Here is an 18083-nt window from a genome sequence, read left to right on the forward strand (position 1 = left end):
ACGCTGTGCACCGTCGGGCAATGGAGAGGACCCAGGCCTGGGCTGTCCCTACAACGGGCAAAGAGCCCCACCCCCTTCCAGCCTCAGGGAGACCAACGCCACTTCTTGTGACGTCACGCTCAGGGGACGCAGCCAGGCGTGGCTCAGCGTGCGCGCGACGGGCCTGGGATGGGTGACGGGTGCGCATGTGCGGGCTGCGCGGCCAAGGTGGTCGGGGCCGCCCGCGGGTGAGTACGGGGAGGAGGCGAGTATGGCGCGGGGGGGGGTGTTCTTCTCCCCCCCCGCCGCTTGGAAAGGGGTCTCCCCCCCCTTCGCCTCTGAGGGCCCATGTAAGGTTGGCCCCGTGAGGGAGCCGCTTCCCTCACACGCCACCCTGGGCAGTTCCCCTCCCCACGGAATATCTGAGTCACCCCCAGTTGGTAGCTGTTCCAACGCTTCCTCCCCCCCCCCCCCGGTCCTCAAGAAGGGGCAGCCATAAGCAGCAACTTTCTCCCGTTACTAGTGGGTGTTGGTGGTGGAGTGTTTACAAGGCCTCGCTTTCTGCCCCGCTGCGGCTTTACAGCGCAGGCCAGAACTGCTGGGATTGCAAACACCGAATCCCCTCCCCGGGTCAGCCTTTGCTCTCGGAGCTTTTTTTTCTCGCCTCACAGCGATGGTGGGAAAGGAGAGCATCCTTGGCTCTGCAGTTCCTGGAACGGTTGCATTTGTAAGGCAAGGGAAAGCCAGCCTTCCCAAATTTGGGAGAAAGGAGGGTGTGAATCCTGGGTGGTGTAGGCCTTGGAGCTTTGTTGTTGCCTTAGGTACAGTGTAGCTGTAAAAGCCAGCTTTGAGGTGCTTATTTGTATTTTTGTACTCGGCATAGTGAAAGGGGGAAAACATGCCTAATTGGATCTGTCTTTTCTCTTATCAGGAATACAAGAAGCATTAGTGAGGTGGAGCTGCTTTTCCCTCCTGCCTTGGAAGAGGAAGTTTTCAACCTCTTGGCATCTTTGTTTCTAGGACATAGCTTCTCTCTCAAGAATGGAAAAATGCTCTTGATGCCTCTCTGGCATTCCTGTATTCCTTTTGGACAGCAGCAGGCTGGTCTTGCTTAGTTTCATGAAGTTTGTGCTTGCTTTTGTTTTTTGGAAGTGAGCATAATTTCAGACTTAGGCTGTGGATCTTTTACTTAGTGGTATCATTGACCAAAGGAAATGGAGGAAAAGGAGCGATGTGATGAATTACATCTGACAATCTGATGTTATGGCCAGGTAAATTGTAAAATATTTTTTCAAGGGGAAGCCAAGAGAAAAGGGATTATATTAAGGACAATCTCTTGAAAGCTGAGGAAGAACGAAGATGGAAGAAAAATGATTCAGATCTTTAAACGTTTCTTATGCAGTCATCCAATAAAGCCAACTCTTAAAGCCGCAACAGGTTTGCAGCTTGTGAACTGGAGTTTATAAAAAAAAAAAAAGTGGTCAGTTGCTATTTGTGTGTGGGAACAGACTACACATTTTATCTCTTCCATCTTCACTTCGTACACTACGAAAAAAATGAGTTGTGTGCCATGGAAAGGTGACAAAACCAAATCAGAATCACCAGAAACGCCACAGCTAATGCCAGTGCATATTTATCATGAAAAACAACACAGGGAGTTGTGCGCTCTCCATGCCCTCAATAATGTCTTCCAGGACAGCAATGCCTTTACACGAGACACGCTACAGGAGATTTTCCAGAGGTAGGTAGAACTTATCTTTACTGCACTCTGATAATGTTTGTGTGTGTGTATTGCTTTTTTCTTTTTTGTACTTTGGATGAGTGCCTTGGAACCAGTTTGTAGAGTGAACAAGAGAAAGAAGAAACTTACCTAGAATGTTACTACTGATTGTTGAATTGATATCTTCTACCAGCAGCTATCAAGAGTGTTTCTACAGAGACCCACCAGTGCATTTTGACTTGGAAACAAAATCCACCTAGAGCCACTTCACGTGGGACTTAAATCAATACACATTTTTAAAAACAGATATATACACATAACAAAAGGGGAGCCAAGTTTGGCTGATGTTCCCTGCTATGTTGACACAAGAGTTAAACATACATTTGCTGCCATGTTTGCTGTGTGGTCCTTAGTCCTTTGAGCTACAGCTGATAGCCTAGGCCCGTGTTGGCGAACATATGGCACGCGTGCCGCAAGCAGCACACCGAGCCCTTTCTGTGGGCACGCACGGAGCCATCGCGTCTGCCTAGGGCTGTGCCGTGGTGTGGTGCTCCTTCTCCCCAAGCCCATGCTCCCCAAGCCTGCGCTGGCGCCCTCCCTCTCCTTGCACCGGGGCAAGCCCCTCCCTCTCTCTCAGCTGAGCTGCGGGCTGCAGCTCAGCTGTTTGTTGGGCCCCCTCCCGTCTTCAGTTTCTTCCATTCTGCTTTCGTAGGTAGGTATTACCACATTGATTGCTCTGCCTTTTTTCTTTTTATCCCTGCTTACTCTGTCACCTTCTCATCATCCCTTACCATCCAACTGACTCTCTTCACCCATTCCAACTGCCTTTTCAAACATCAACATTGTTTTTTTCCCCCTTACAGAATGTTAAGCGCTGTGCTGACTCACCTATATATCTAATTCTGAACTTGGTCCCAGGGTGCAGCTGTTTTAAAAAGGCCCTTTACAGAGACAACAAGGTACTAACTTCTCAGCTGAACCCTCCCCTCCACACCAGGTACAATTATCTCCTAGCAAGGAAAGAAGAGAGAAAAAGATTTGTATACCAGGAACAATAGCCACCCAGTTGGGGAGGACATTTTTCATTGGGAAAATGAAGAAAGTTAATATCCTCCCAACCCAGTGTGGTCTGTCCCTTTGGCTGCATTTTAGAGTGAAAAAACCATGTGGAGATCTAGTAATGGATCTTCAACCTAATGTGAGGTTTGGCCTTTAGTCCTCTTGGTTTCAGTCTGAGAGCTAAATAGAAGAAAATACTTTTCTCCCTTGAAATCTATGGAATTTAGAAGTAGCTGAGGAGCTGTGGGTGGGGGACTTGGTTCAACGGTAGAACACCTGCTTTGCAGTGAGTAGACAGTACTGACCTTGATAGTCAAAAGGTCCATGAAGCTTCAGGTGTCCCATATGGCTGGTACTACAGTGGCTTTGTTCTCAGACGTGGGCCATATCTTTGACCCTCCTGTCATGCCAGGATGTATCTCTGTCTACCTAGGTTCCCCCAAGCCTCATTTCTAGAAGAAATTTCCGACTCTTTCTAGAACAAATCATCCGACAGCTGCCAGTTTTCAAATTTCACTGTGCATAGCAAAACATGGTAAGCCCCTCTCTGATGGGGATATTATCAAAACAGCCATGTTGTCTGGGAGTAATTCCCTTTTTCATGATTTCCCAAACAAGGATAAAATTATTCAACGCATCTCTGAGATGCCACTTAGCAGAAATACTGTTAAAGATCGAGTCCAGCGCATGGCAAGTGACGTTAGTCAGCAGCTCACCACTGACTTACAAAAGGCAGCCTGTTACTCCATGTGCTTGGATGAAAGCACAGATATAAATAATCATGCAAGGCTAGCAGCAATTTTGCGTTATGCTGTTGGTGACATCATGAGAGAAGAGTTGGTGAAACTGGTGTCTTTGCCTAAAAGAACACAAGGGATAGATATCTATAATGCTGTGATAGAGGCTTTTTTGTCACAAAAGACCAGAAAAAGTGGTTTCAATTACTAGTGATGGGGCACCTTCTATGGTGGGGGCAACATCTGGTTTCATACAATTCTTTGTTAAAGAAACAAAACATCAAGTCATTCAGTTCCATTGCATTATACATCAAGAAGCTCTTTGTGCCAGGGTCAGCAGCAAAAAATTTGATGATGTGCTCAAAGATGTCACAAAAATGGTGAATTACATCATGGCTTGTGCTCTGAATTGTCGACAGTTTCAAGCACTTCCTGAGGAGGTTCAGGCACAGTATAATTGTCTACTTATGTACAATAATGTCCGGTGGCTGAGCAGAGGACGAGTCCTGGAGAGATTTGTAGCCTGCCTGGATGAAATTAGGCTGTTTATGAATGAAAAAGGGCAGGAATATCCACAGCTCACTGATATGTCCTGGCTTTTACCAACCTCATGTTTTTTACAGATTTTACACAACACTTCAGTGTACTGAACAAACAACTACAAGGCGTAGGGAAAACAGCAGAAAGGATGTTTTGTGATATCAAAACATTTGAGAGAAAACTCCAGGTTTTTGAAAGATACCTTGAAAGTGGACAGCTGAAATATTTTCCAACTAAAAATGTATTTAGAAAATTCTACAACATATTGTCGAAGGCTTTCACGGTCAGAGTTCATTGGTTCTTGTAGGTTATACTCCAAGAATGAAATCAGAAGGGCCATTAAACCAAACAAAAATCAGCAAACTCAGGAAAAACAGTCTCCCATAGGAAAGGTATTCTTGCCATTTATTAAAGGAGTCACTGATAGGATGGAGAAACTTTTGAAAAAACATAACCTACAAACAGTGTTTAAACCCACCAAGAAAATACAACATATGCTACGATCAGCAAAAGACAAAAGAGACCCCCTCACTTCTGCAGGAGTATATCGTGTACCTTGCAGCTGTGGAGAAGTTTACATCGGGACCACAAAACGCAGCATACAAACAAGAATAAAAGAACATGAAAGATACTGCAGACTGGGCCAACCTGAGAAATCAGCAGTGGCTGAACATGGACTGACACAAACAGGACACAGGGTCTTATTCCAAGACACTGAAAGACTGGACAATTCTACCAACTATTTTGTCAGATTGTACAGAGAAGCCATTGAAATTCATAAACATCAGCACAACTTTAACAGAAAAGAGGAGAGTTTAAGAATGCATAAGGCTTGGCTTCCTGTTCTGAAAACCTCCAGACTAACAAAGACAACATTCAACAATAGCCATGCAGATTAGCTTTGGATTACACACATTAACAGATCACTTCAGGATACAATGGTTCCATATTAACATACCATACCCTCATTAGCACATTATCTTGATACTTACAGGACAATGATTAGCACATTACTTTTGCAGGACAGTACTCAGCTCAAACCCAACCCCTTTCTGACTATATATTACTCTTCCTACACACTTGACACTGAGAGACACTGTCCTTCAGTGTTACTACTCTGAAGATGCCTGCCACAGTTGCTGGCGAAACGTCAGGAAAGAAAATTCCACGACCACGGTTACACAGCCCTGATAACCTACAAGAACCAATTCTACAACATTTGCAGACAATCCTACAAGCCATCAGGATATCTACAAGGAATTTTCTAGTATTGTAGCAGCTGCACAGGTGAATTTTAGCAACAGGTTTTTACAGTTCCGTAAGATGAAGACAACCCTGTGTTTTCTTACTTCTCCAGATAAAGTCACATTTGAAGAACTTGATCTCTCCTGCCTACAGTGGTTAGATTGAGAAAATCTGGAAATGGAGCTAATAGAATTTCAAGAAAGCTCTTATCTGGAAAAATAAATTCTATGACCTGCGTGAAACACTTGAGAAGATAGAAGGGATGGCAAAGGATAGCACAGTTAGTTCTGAAAATGAAATCCTTAAAGTGTGGAATTCTCTGCCAAATAATTTAAAGTCAATGAAAGCACTTGGGATTGCTTTCCTTACTTTGTTTGAATCATCTTATGCTTGTGAGCAGCTGTTTTCAGCTTTGAATTATATCAAATCTGACACCAGAAACAGGCTAACAGATGACCTGAGTGCTGCATGCGTTGCTCTCAAACTTATAAAGTATGAGCCAAGGGTGGACAAATTATCAGCATGCACACAACAGCAAAAATCTCATTAATTGTTCAAAAGCATGCCAAATGCAAACTTTTACCTTTCAATAAAAAGTTGTTTGTATCATTGAAAGCTCTGTTATTGTGTTTTTCTTTCAAGGCAAAGGATGTTAACGTATGAGTTGTTTTTTTCTAAACTAAAACCTCAATATTCAGGTTAAATTGCCGCATTGGCACTCCGCGATAAATAAGTGGGTTTTGGGCTGCAGTTTGGGCACTCGGTCTCTAAAAGGTTTGCCATCACTGGCCTAGGCAGACAATCTTGTCATTGCCTATAATCTGCTGTTTGGAAATCACTGTCTTTTGCAAACACTTCTTTGTTTTCCTAACTTCCAAGTGCACAGGTTGCTTTACTGACAAAATGCTACAGTGCACCCTGTATCCCCTCTCATCCTCTAACAAAAGACTAGATAACATTCTCATAAAAATAGCATTAACACTTTGTAAGTGGTTTGAGCAAGGGAGGCTTGAGATGAAAAATATAGTAGTTGTGCTTAAATCTGCACTAGAACTTGTAACTATTTATTTGTTTTTATTAAGTATACTGTTCAGTCATTTGCAAGCTGCAGTTCTCTTCTAGCATGTGCTTTGTGTGCCTATTAGGAGTAAACCCCACTGATACAGAATGGTGCTATAAAGGCAGTCAGTTTTCAAACTTTGATTCAGAGCTTTTATTGAAAATGGGTAAAATAGTGAGTGCAATAGATCCTGTGTTGTTTGTGCAGTGTTTTCTTGGTCTTAGGGGAGTTCTCTGTGTTCCTTACAACTCTCAGGAGCCTTAATTTAAAACACAGGACATGGAACTTGATTCCCTTGAGTTCTATTTTAGGCTGGCTGGAAATGAAAAGTCAAGTTTGTGTAAAGCATCTAAAAATTTAGAAAACCTCTACATTTCTAGGTACTTGACTGAAGGTTCTGAGGTTTATGTCCTTTCAAATATAATTTCAGAAATCTTATTTTTGTAGTTTAGCCTACAGATGATTCTTACAGAAAAGTGGCCCTATACAGTCTTAATGCAGCTAATATTTCTCCTTGCCTGTTGTTTCTCTGCTTAACTAGTCTTGGATCACAGACTTCTGTGTTGCTACCAAACATCTGTGAAAGAGGTCATACCAGACCCCTTCTCCCCCATTTCAAAAATGGAGCAATTAAAAGGTACATACAGTGTGCTGTAAAAGTCACGACTGATCCATGGTTATCCTATGCAAGGGCTGTGCAGAGTGGTTTGCTATTGCCTTCCTCTGCATAGCAGCCACAGTCTCCCATCTGAGTACTAACCCTGCTTTGCTTTCAAGCTCTGATGAGATTGGGTTTGTCTGGGCTATTAAATGTCATCTAGTAGCAGAAAGGAAGGATCTGTTCCTATGCAAGAGCTGGGCAGTGGTTTGCCATTGCCTTCCTCTGCATAGCAGACTCCGTCTCCCATCTGAGTACCAACCCTGCTTTGCTTCCGAGCTCTGATGAGATTGAGTTTCTCTGGATTATTAAATGTCACCTAGTAGCAGAGAGGAAGGATCTATTCATGTTAAATGTTTGAAGATGTCGTTCCTAATGCAATCATATTGAAGCATTGCATTGTACTATTCTTGTGACTGAGGCCAAGATGACCTTCCTGTCTTGCTTCAGGTAATAGTTGATGTATGAATCTTACAGAAACTTTCTAGAACATTAGGTGGAATCTTCCAACTTTGTGCCTCTTTGAAATTCAGGATACCTGTTTCTCAAAAGCATTTCTCTGAAATTGTTTATAATGAATGTGGCTTCCATTCGATGCTGGCATCCATTGAGTATTGTTCAAGCAGTCTTTATCCTCATGTGACATGGAAGACTCGCTCCCATACTTGCGGGTTCTGCAAAGACCTTTTGAACTCCCCTTTGGAAGTCTTTTGAAGGAAGCAACTGGTGTTGGAGAAAGTGGCACTTTTTAAATGTACATGCTGGGAAGGATAGAGAGGGCAAATGTGCAGGTTCTTTTTGCTGCAAAGAGAAATAGCAAGCATTCTCATCCTCCTTTCCCTCTTTGGGAAAGTACGGTCACTGTCTTAATGTACATTTCCTTGCTTTGTTCAGGTTGTCTCCCAATACCATGGTGACCCCACACAAGAAGAGCATGCTGGGAAATGGGAACTATGATGTGAATGTCATCATGGCAGCTCTTCAAACTAAAGGCTATGAAGCAGTTTGGTGGGATAAACGTAGGTAAGGAGAAGCAGAGTATCCAGACAGGCTTGCTGTCAGAAGTTGCTGCTTTTCAGGTGGCTTTGATAACTGGATGCGAGTGCCTTACCATTCCGTTCTTTCCTAGGGATGTTAATGTAATTGCCCTCTCTAATGTGATGGGCTTCATTATGAATTTGCCCTCAAGCCTCTGCTGGGGTCCATTGAAACTTCCCCTTAAACGGCAACATTGGATCTGCGTTCGGGAAGTGGGAGGTTCTTACTACAATCTTGACTCCAAACTCAAGGTGCCTGAATGGATTGGAGGTGAAAGTGAGCTCAGGTAGGTTGTCTTCCATCCTAGCCTTCAACCAGGGGTGCTGCCTTGGCACACAGTGTGAACTAGAGTATATTTTCTGTGCAGTATGCTTGGGTTTTAATTTCCCTGAGAGGTGGAGACTGAAGTTTGACAACAGAGCTTAAAAGGGGGGAACTGTATGCATGTGTCATTCTGGATCTTGTCCTTTGCAACTGAATTAGGAAAGCTTATCAGTAGGAGATAAGATTTGGAAATAGGCTTTCATTATTCTTTGTACCATAGACTGTGCCCTTGAACTGAGGAATGAGTGTAGATTTCTAGCTTCAGTTTAAACTGCAGTGGTAAATCTTGCACTATATTAATTGTCCAGATGAGCCACTCAGGTGGAGGGGTGGCCACTTGTCTGAGGCCACAAAGTGAGTCCATGGCACAGTTGGACTTGAGTCCAGATCTCCCAGATCAAAGTCCAACTGTGTGGCTTTGGGTTGTGAGGGAGAGAAGGCTTGAGGTAATCACTTAGATATGCAGGCCCAAATATCTTAGGACTCTCTCTAGATTAATGCTAGTGTCATTAACTGTCATTTCCCTCTCCTTTTCAATATCATAGGAAGTTTTTGAGACACCAGCTGCGAGGAAAGAACTGTGAACTTCTCTTGGTAGTGCCTGAGGACGTAGAGGCACATCAAAGTTGGAGAGCAGATGCATGACCTGCAAACACCTTGTTCTTGCACTACAGTACTGGTCCTTTCCCCTCACCAACGTCTATGTTCTGTGATGTGGATAATAAGTGCTCTAACTCCTCTTCCCTGGAACTTGGGAGTTTGGGGGGATAAATTTTTTTTTAATTTTAAGGGTGCAATAAAAGCAGCCACAAGGTATTGTCAGGGCCAACATGAAGAACAGAAACTGGACACTTACTGGGAGAAGGAAGAATCAGCTCTATGCTTTATAATTAAAATGCATTAATATGCTTTAGGAGTGAGGTATTGGAATTCCCCATTTTCCTTCCTTCCATCAATCTTAAAGGGCGTTACGCGGTTACACACTAGTCTCCAGAAGTTCCCAAAGTTCCTTTTGGCTGGAGAGCGTGTCTTTCCTCTGTGGGAAGGCTGGGGCCAAGCATGCTCCCTTCATATCCACACAAAACAGTTTTGAAGAAACCTGCAAACTATATGGGTCTCTCAGGAAACTAGATACTCTTAGCAACAGTAAAGAGCTTGTGGAGTCCTAATTGTGCCAAGAGTTGAGGGACATATAGGGGGGGAAATGGGACCACCACTTTGGAACTTCTACTAGCTAATAGAAACGTGTCCTTTGTTGGTCTGAGCGTGAAAGAGTAGCCTGGTTGGAAGAGGTAAGCAACAGCTTATTGCAAAGCCTCACAGGGTTTTTTTTGTTTCTTTGGGGGTTGGGGGATGAGAGACCTGGCTGTAATCTAAATGCATTTTTCCTGTTAATCAGTCCTGTAATGCAGGGCGACATTCATTGACCAGGGAATAAAACTAGGGATGGAATCATGACATTCAAGGGAAGTCTGGCTAAATTTTAGCAACTTAAGACTAATCCTAGGAAACAGTGCTGATGGAAGGGCAAGGTTTTTTTTAATTTCCAAGAGGAGTAATGTGGAATAGGATCAAAGGGCTAGATTTCTGTGGCTCCCATAGCAGCTGGCAATACTTGGGGTAGAAGGTGTTTCAGCAAGTTGGCTGAGGAAAAGAGGGAGGTTGTTTACTGGAGGTAGACTGAGCCAGTCTTCCATTGTGGTTGGCAGGTGAACAGTCTTCTGAATTAATCAGCTTTGTGCTGTGCCACCCTCTGCCCCCACACCCCAGCAGGAAACTGAATGACGGTTTTCCTGGTCACCCCATGCAGGTGTTTTGTGTAGTATTCTTGTCGCAATCAGTAGATGAAATGGATAATTTAGGATGGACTTTTCATTATTGACCCTGGGTTATTCTATTGTTGCATTTTTTCATTACTATTGCTTTCCACCAGCATCACCTCTAGTAATATTGGAACAGCAGAAAGAGAACCCACATTTTCTGCATTTCATACTAGCGGGCAGCCTATTTATGTTAGCTCCAAATGAGGGCTGAAATTGACTTATTCACTGTTGTGGGAGTCTTGGCCCTGTTCTTCCTGATTGTGAGCACAATTTATACCGCCGGCTAATTCAGCATTCCAAGTACCTACACTCTCACAGTTTGATGCAGCATGTGGTGTCAAGATAGAATATGATCTTATCTGTTGGCCTTTGGACAACCTGCAGACAATATACTGGAAATGTGAGTGGCTCTTCTCTGCATGTACTACAGTCCAAGCCCAATACATCTATTTTTACAAAACCCTCCCCCCTTCTGGACTACACATTCCAATGACCAAAACCAGCTGGCAAAATTTGTACACACCTACCCACACTTTCCACAAGCAGAACATCAGGCTTGCAGTTCTGCTTCTGACTTGAAGCCATTTTTTTGAAGAGCGTTAAAAAAAAAACTCAGCAGAAAAGACTATGCTCTGCGCTGACTAGCACTTTGGAGAGACCCTGTTTGCATGGAAGTCAACGGACCAGTGCACAATATGCAAATATCTTTAAAAAGACTTAAGGCTGTTTCTCTTCTCTGTGTTAATGCCAATGTTCTGTTCCTAGGGGAAGTGGTGTGATACAGCTGCTCAGGAAAAGGGAACATGTGATCACACACACACACACCTCTCTGGACAAGAGTTATGGTAACAGAGAAAAGGAACCAGCCCAGTCCCATTGCTTGGGAATGGAGAAGCTCATAATCGTTTTCTTGCTTGTTTGGTTTTGTTATAGCCTTGTCTTGGGTTTGTTTACAGAGATGTATTTTGTTTAACCAAATATTAAAAATAAAAAACCCTTCTGTGTCTTGTCACTTTCTGTTGCGCTGAGTTGTCCTGTAATGATGCATATAAAGCTGAAGCTTTAAAGAAAGTCTTGCCCACCTATTCTAGTTCAGGAGGGTTCCTAGACCACTTCTCCCACCATTCTCCACTAAACATTCAAACATAAGGCTGAGGTATAACATTATATATTATCCAATCTAAAGAAGCAAACAATACATGAAATATGAAAGAAAACTCATGTTTGCACTGAAACTATTTAATACAAAAGTACTGTAGCTGACTTTGATACCAATAGATTCAGCAGAGACTTGGCAAAAATGACTTTAACCGCTTCGCTTCCCCATATTTTTAAAACAACATTTATAGGGCATGTAATTTTCCTCAAGTAGGAGCTCACTGCATAGAGTCTACTGTACACTAGATTCTTCCAGATGCTGTATGTGCAGGAATATTCACTCAATTCTTGCTGTTACTGTTCTTCAATACAGCAGGAGAGGAATACAGGAATATTTACACTGACAATATTTCTGGCTGAAGATGGCCAGAATCTTACATGTCCTGAGGTGGCTTCCTGGAGATAAGGATACCAAAACAGAAGCTATTAAAGTCTTTTCAGTTGCTTATAATAGAGGTTGAGTGGATGGAAAAGTCATGACTACCTAAAGGGGGGAGGCAGATAGCCCATTTCAGGAGATCCAGACAGTTATCCTGCCTCCACCATGAATAGGTTGATATTCCAAGGTTTATGGCAAAAATGCCCCAGCCTAACCAATCAATAGTTCCAACAAATAATTTCAAGATTGCCTTTCATGATATGGTTCCAAAGTAATTTCTCTAAATCTTTCCAGGAAGAGAAGGCAGGGCTCCTGGCATCCCTCCGGACAGCCCTGTGTTGGGTCCTAATAAAATCTGTAAGAAATGAGAAAACATGGCTGAATGCAAGAATCACATACAAGCCTCTTTATAGCTTAGCTGGGAAGGATTTTCACCTCAGACTGACATGTCTCATAGTTCTTTTGGAGAATGCAAGCCCAGCACTTGCTAATGTTCTTTGTTGCCTTTCATTATAATAATTCTGCCCAGATTGCAGTAGTGCACAAGGCCAATGTTAGAAGGTTTCTAGTAATTCAAGCAATGCAATATTTCTTATTGTCCAACACAATGCCCCAAAGTTTATATCCCTGTTAGGGTTCCCCCCCCCCTTCAGAAGGATTGTCAAGTCAATACAGAAACACTAAGGCACCACCATTAAGGGCAGATTCCAATATTTTGATCTAGTCAGATAGTCAAATATGGTTTAGTGGTTAAGAGCAAGCATTGAGAGCCAGCGCGGTGTAGTGGTTAAGAGCAATGGTTTGGAGAGATGGACTCTAATCTAGAGAACCGGGTTTGATTCACCCCCTCCACATGAACAGTGGATGCTAATCTGGTGACCCAGGTTGATTTCCTCACTCCTACACATGAAGCCAGCTGGGTGACCTTGGGCTAGTACCATTCTCTCAGCCCCACCTACCTCACGGTGTCTGTTGTGGGGAGGGGAAGAGAAAGTGATTGTAAGCCGGTTTGATTCTCCCTTAAGTGGTAGAGTAGGGTGGCATATAAAAACCAACTCTTCTTCTTCAAGGACCATATGTATTTTAATATGAATGGCATTTATTGCTGAACCCCTTAAACAAGGATGCAGCCGTGATCCACTGAATGAAGGATGGAAGACAACCAAGATCACAGTCATGCCAATGATAAGAAGAGGGTGATGCTACTCTTTTGAGAACATACATCGTTAGAGGCTAGGAAGCCCTGCGGTCACTTGCATCTTTTGCTGTAATAATGGATCCAGTACTCAGATGCCCTCTTTCTGAAAGCACCAAATATTCAATTATACCCAAGCAAACCCAGTCAGAAGAAAAGTATCCTATTCCATAGTTAAAACACAAGTATGACCAGTACTAAGGTTGGAAAGGTAGCAATGAATAGAAAAAGGAAGGGTATATGGAAGTTTCTGCCTCCTGGTGTTAGTTTAAAGGCTTGACAATCTTTATCCTACCTAAAGGGGAAAAATAAGTATGATAGGAAAGGATATGAATGTGTGTACATGGTGACAGTGTGGGCTATATGTACATCAGGGGGAAAGTGTTAACAAGTAAGTAATTGGGGTGTGTTTTGGGGTACATTATACACATGATGAGGGATTGTGAGACATTGTGTAGAAGGAACCGTACTAACAAATAACATACAAACATAATACTGTTTTTATTTCAGGGGCTAATGACGATGGGATGGGGGAGGAAGGAGAGCAACAGAAGTGCTGAAGGTCTAGAGATCAAAGATGGACATCATTTCAAAAACAGCATGAGAAGCACTAACAATGCATTCCTAAGGAGAGTTACTCCAGTCTAAGCCTATTCATTTAAATGGGCTTAGACTGGAGTAACTCTTCTTAGGAATGCACTATAAATGATCAGGACACAGAAGAGAATAATTCAGTTCTCACCTGCCGCTGCTGCAGTTGCTGCTGCTGCTCCATCTGAAGTTTTTCCGTTTCAAAAACAACAGGAAGAACTAGGATCATGAAGGAGGTAGTCCCAATCCACAAAGCTGCCCTGGAGAATCTTTAGAGGGAGAAGGACATAAGCAAAGCAATTGTTTTCCATCTCTTCTACCATGAAAAGGACTGGCCCTAAAGATATGCTATTACTTCACCTCAAATGCTTGCAATATGGTGCCAGATTTAGGAACCATTTACAAAACTCAGGAGCTATCCCAACATCATTTGCCTGCCTAAAGATCTGATACTACAGCTTTCCCCCCTTGCTTTCTCTCTCAGCTGTCCTGCTTTGAGTACCACGAGTTGAATCCTTTTCCTTGGAGAAGGGCTGTAGCTCAGTAGTAAACAATCTGCTCAGCAAGCAAAAAATCCCTCATTTAATCCCAAGCATCTCCAGTTGTGAAATACCTCTGCTTGAGACTTTGAGCAGCTGCTGCCAGCCAGAGTAGACAATACTAACCTTGACAAGCCAATGGTCTAACTGTGTATAAGGAAGCTTCATGTCTGCATTATTTCACCATTGCTTTGCACTTCAAAATTCTTCCTATTAGCCACAAATCTGAATTAACTCCAGGTCTTTCTGCTTTTCAGTTTAGTAATATTAATCTTCCATTCTAACACACCATAAGGAGCTAGTAAATATAGGGAAAAAATAAACTATACAACAGGTGGTCAATATTTAGACTTCTACTATAACAAGGTTGTCTGATCTCCGAGAAATCTTGAAAATAAGTTTACTCTTTTGACAAGAAAAACACAACTCTTATGTTTGTTATGGCTGAGGAATGCAATGGTAGTGCATTAAGAAAGCAAAGGTCTAAGATATACTTTCCAATCCTCTGATGATTTATGTTGTGGTCTTTGTCACATTGAGGGCAGGACTAGCCACTGTTTTGCCCCCCCCCTTTCGACATCACCACTACTCTGGATAAAATCCAGAGCCCTCTCTCTCCAGGGTTGTAGCCCAAAGCCACAGCTACTATATTTTAAAAGCAAGTTTATGTAAAGTGCTTGTATTGTCCATAAATGGCCTACAAGCTCAGGTCTCAGAGGGTGGCAGTTTCTATAAGGCTGCAACTGAAAAGCTCTGACACAGTGAAGCTAAATATGTGCATGATCTAATAAACACGTTTATTCTGACTTAAAAAACATTTAAAAAATGTTAACATCGTATCTTAACAGCAACATACATTTGAAATTAAATATTTCATTAGCTACAAAAAAAACAAGTGCAGTTTAAATGTTATATTCAAACAAATTCAAAGTTTTAAGTAGAAACTACTCCTATTGAAATAATACTTGTAGAAAATTAAACAGTCTAACATGAACTTCCCTTACACTGTTTAAACCTAGGGGGAAAATGGAGGAAGTGAAAACTGTTGTCACATGAATTTTAACTTTCCTTTTAATTTTTAATTGGCATTTGTCCACAAAAATAGCAAGAAGTACAAAAAGGACAAAGTATAGTAAATATAAACCATGGGTAACTGTCCATCTGATTTGCAATTTGCCTCCATATATCAATATTTTATAGATTTTTAAACAAGCCATACAAACATGTCATTTAGTTTTCTCAAACCATTACCCCCCCCTTTTTTTTTGTTGCTTCGAGAGGAATATTTAGTCCTTTGAGCTACAGCTGATAGCCTAGACCAGGGGTGGGGAACATCAGGCCCGGGGGCCATTTAAGGCCCGTGAAAGCATTTGGTCTGGCCCTTTGTGGGTCCTGGCAGATCTCTAGCTCAGAAGGATCTAAGACTGGCAATCCGCCCTCTCCCACGGACAGGAATAGCCTCTATTCAAGGCAGATGTGAGTTTGTTTTGCCCAGAAAAGGAACCTTTCCCCCCCCCTTGCAGAAAAGAGCTGCTAGGATCGCCCAATAAATTGTGTTAACCCTTTCCCACCCCAGCCATGGAGAGATGTAATCCCTCTGTACTACAAGAGGGCTGGGGGCGGAAGTGGCGACAATGGAGGGGTTAAAGGGGGCAGGGCCAGAATGCATGGGGGGGGGGGGCGTTCTTAGCCAGTGTGTCCTCATTTCATTCCTGCAGGCAGAGGTAACAGGAGCCGGCTGTAGGATCCGGCCCCGACCATGCAGAACAGGAGCAACTCCGGCGTGTGGCTGGATGGCTACGCCCGGCTGGTGCAGCAGTCCATCCTGTGCCAGCAGATGGGCGAGTGTGCCACCGGTTGGATGCCTGCCTGCTTGCCCATGTGCGGGGTGGGCAGTGTCATCTGGGGCAGCTGCCTGCTCGGGGCTTGGTCGGCTAATTTTTAAACTGATAATTTTGTATGGCCCGCGAATGATGTTATAAATATCCAAATGGCCCTTGGGGGAAAAAAGGTTCCCCACCCCTGGCAGATCATCTTCACACTGCCTACAATCTGCTGCTTGGAAATTATTGTCCAATATTTAGCAGAAACAATACAAGCAATTGTCACTGCACACAAACAGTATGGGAACCCAATACAATCCATAAAGTAAAATGCCAAGTCAGCAGATCACAATGCTTGAAAATAGAACATAAAGCAGATGACATTTTATTATGGACCGTAAGGACCAGCTATTCAGCAAGACTGGTTGGAATGCTATAGATGAATGCAGAGTATCTATATTTCCTAGTACAGTGAAAAGTATTCTCCCCAAATTTACTTCTCTCTCTTTTAGCCTTAGTTTCCAAAAATGTTCTGTTGTCTTTTTGAATCTTTTATTGAGCATAAAGTATCACATATTGCATTTTTCACAAAGCAAAATACTTTAAGTTAAAAACCATTAAAAAATGCAATTGTTTTGCAGTCTTTGGTGCAGAACAGGCCATTAACCTGATTTAGATTGTAAGCTCTTTGGGGACAAAAGATGTTTGTATTTGGGAAAACTGCAGCTGCTCCAAGTCCACGGGATAAAGGAGGATAGAAAATGAACAAATTTTTCAGCCAGTGTTCTGCAGCACTAGAATCATAAAGTTGGAAGGGATCACCAGGGCCATCTAGTCCAACCCCCTGCACAATGCAGGAATTTCACAACTACCTCCCCCTCACATCCCCAGTGACCCCTACTCCATGCCCAGAAGATGGCCAAGATGCCCTCCCTCTCATAATTTGCTTAAGGTCATAGAATCAGCACTGCTGACGGATGGCCATCTAGCCTCTGCTTAAAACCCTCCAGGGAAGGAGAGCTCACCATCTCCGAGGGAGCCTGTTCCACCGAGGAACAGTAGTAATAGCGTGTTACCACGTTCACCAACACCACACATAACACAGTTCCGGTGAGTCTCAGCTCTCACGTGATCTCCGAGGATAAAGGGGAGACGGGATTTGGTTCCCTCCATTTCTCACCTGTACATTTTGTGGGCAACAGAAAGAGACAAGTCGAAGGACGCTCCGGCTGCAGTCCGGACGCTCTCGGGGAACATCTCTGTTAAGCCCCAAAGCCTCTCTGCCAACGTCTCATCCACCTGCAATAAGAATCAGAAGAGCGATGGCTGGGCGCTGCCTGACCAGCCTTCCCTTCTTCTACCATTAGGACGACGGCTGCCAATCCACGCCTCCAACACTGCCCCTTCCATCAGTCCCAGGCACCCGCCAGCCCCAAGTCCTACCACCCCACAGCCCAGAGAAAGCGCACGGGCCCCGCCCCCCTCCCTCCAACCTCCATTACACCCCCAGGCTCAGGGCCAGCCCGCCCCCAGGGCGTGACCTCTCGCACATGGCGAGGCCCGGCAGGGCGCCCCACAAGGAGGACGAAGGCTCGCTACCTCCTCGTCGTCCTCCTCCTCCGTCATCACTTCCTCCAGCTCCTCGGCCTTGCCCGTACCGCCCTTGGGCAGGAGCAGGTCCTCGGGGGAGAGAGGCGTCGCGGCGGCCATGACTGCAACTAGGGAACGGGGACGATCGAGAGCGGAGGCCGGCAGCGGCTAGAACGTCCCCGGAAGTGGGGGGGGGGGAGTCAAAGGACGCGGCGCGGGTAGATGCGCAGCGACATCTCGCGACAGGGAGGAAGCGGTGGCGCGAATGTCAAGGGCTGTTGCTTCCAGCGAGAATTTCAGGACCCCTGCTGTTGCTATGTATGTAGAAGTTCCGCGCTGTTCCAAAGTAAAATCCGAAAATCCGTGTAATAACCTTTTAGTAAGACCAACCAAAATGACTCATAACAGTGTGCAAGCTTTTGAATTACATTTTTAAAAAGGGTGGGTAGCGTATGGAAAAAATTGTTTCAAGCCACGGCTCTCCTGCACTTTCTTGCATTTGGCTCTGAGAAATATTACCATTTCATGGGTGGAGGAAGGGAGGCTGAATAGCAGCGATTTTCCCAAGAGCAATGATAGGAGACTTTCACCCAGGTCTTTAAGATCCAAGCCCCGCCCCCCACAA

General features: G+C 43.9%; 2 protein-coding genes across 2 annotated transcripts; one reads left to right on the forward strand and one right to left on the reverse strand.

The window, feature by feature from the left end:
• The first annotated feature begins 1298 nt into the window (after positions 1-1298).
• On the forward strand, positions 1299-9116 carry JOSD1 (Josephin domain containing 1). Its single transcript, XM_056846461.1, has 4 exons — positions 1299-1720; positions 7893-8021; positions 8128-8322; positions 8906-9116. The coding sequence occupies exons 1-4, from the start codon at positions 1536-1538 to the stop codon at positions 9003-9005; spliced, it is 609 nt and encodes a 202-aa protein (XP_056702439.1). The 5' UTR covers positions 1299-1535; the 3' UTR covers positions 9006-9116.
• A 2698-nt stretch (positions 9117-11814) lies between these two features.
• TOMM22 (translocase of outer mitochondrial membrane 22) lies at positions 11815-17590 on the reverse strand. Its single transcript, XM_056847257.1, has 4 exons — positions 17468-17590; positions 17049-17167; positions 13658-13775; positions 11815-12075 (listed from the first exon to the last, which is right to left on the reverse strand). The coding sequence occupies exons 1-4, from the start codon at positions 17576-17578 to the stop codon at positions 12001-12003; spliced, it is 423 nt and encodes a 140-aa protein (XP_056703235.1). The 5' UTR covers positions 17579-17590; the 3' UTR covers positions 11815-12000.
• Positions 17591-18083: the final 493 nt, after the last annotated feature.

This window comes from Euleptes europaea, chromosome 3, assembly GCF_029931775.1.
Source record: "Euleptes europaea isolate rEulEur1 chromosome 3, rEulEur1.hap1, whole genome shotgun sequence".
NCBI classification, from domain to species: domain Eukaryota; kingdom Metazoa; phylum Chordata; class Lepidosauria; order Squamata; family Sphaerodactylidae; genus Euleptes; species Euleptes europaea.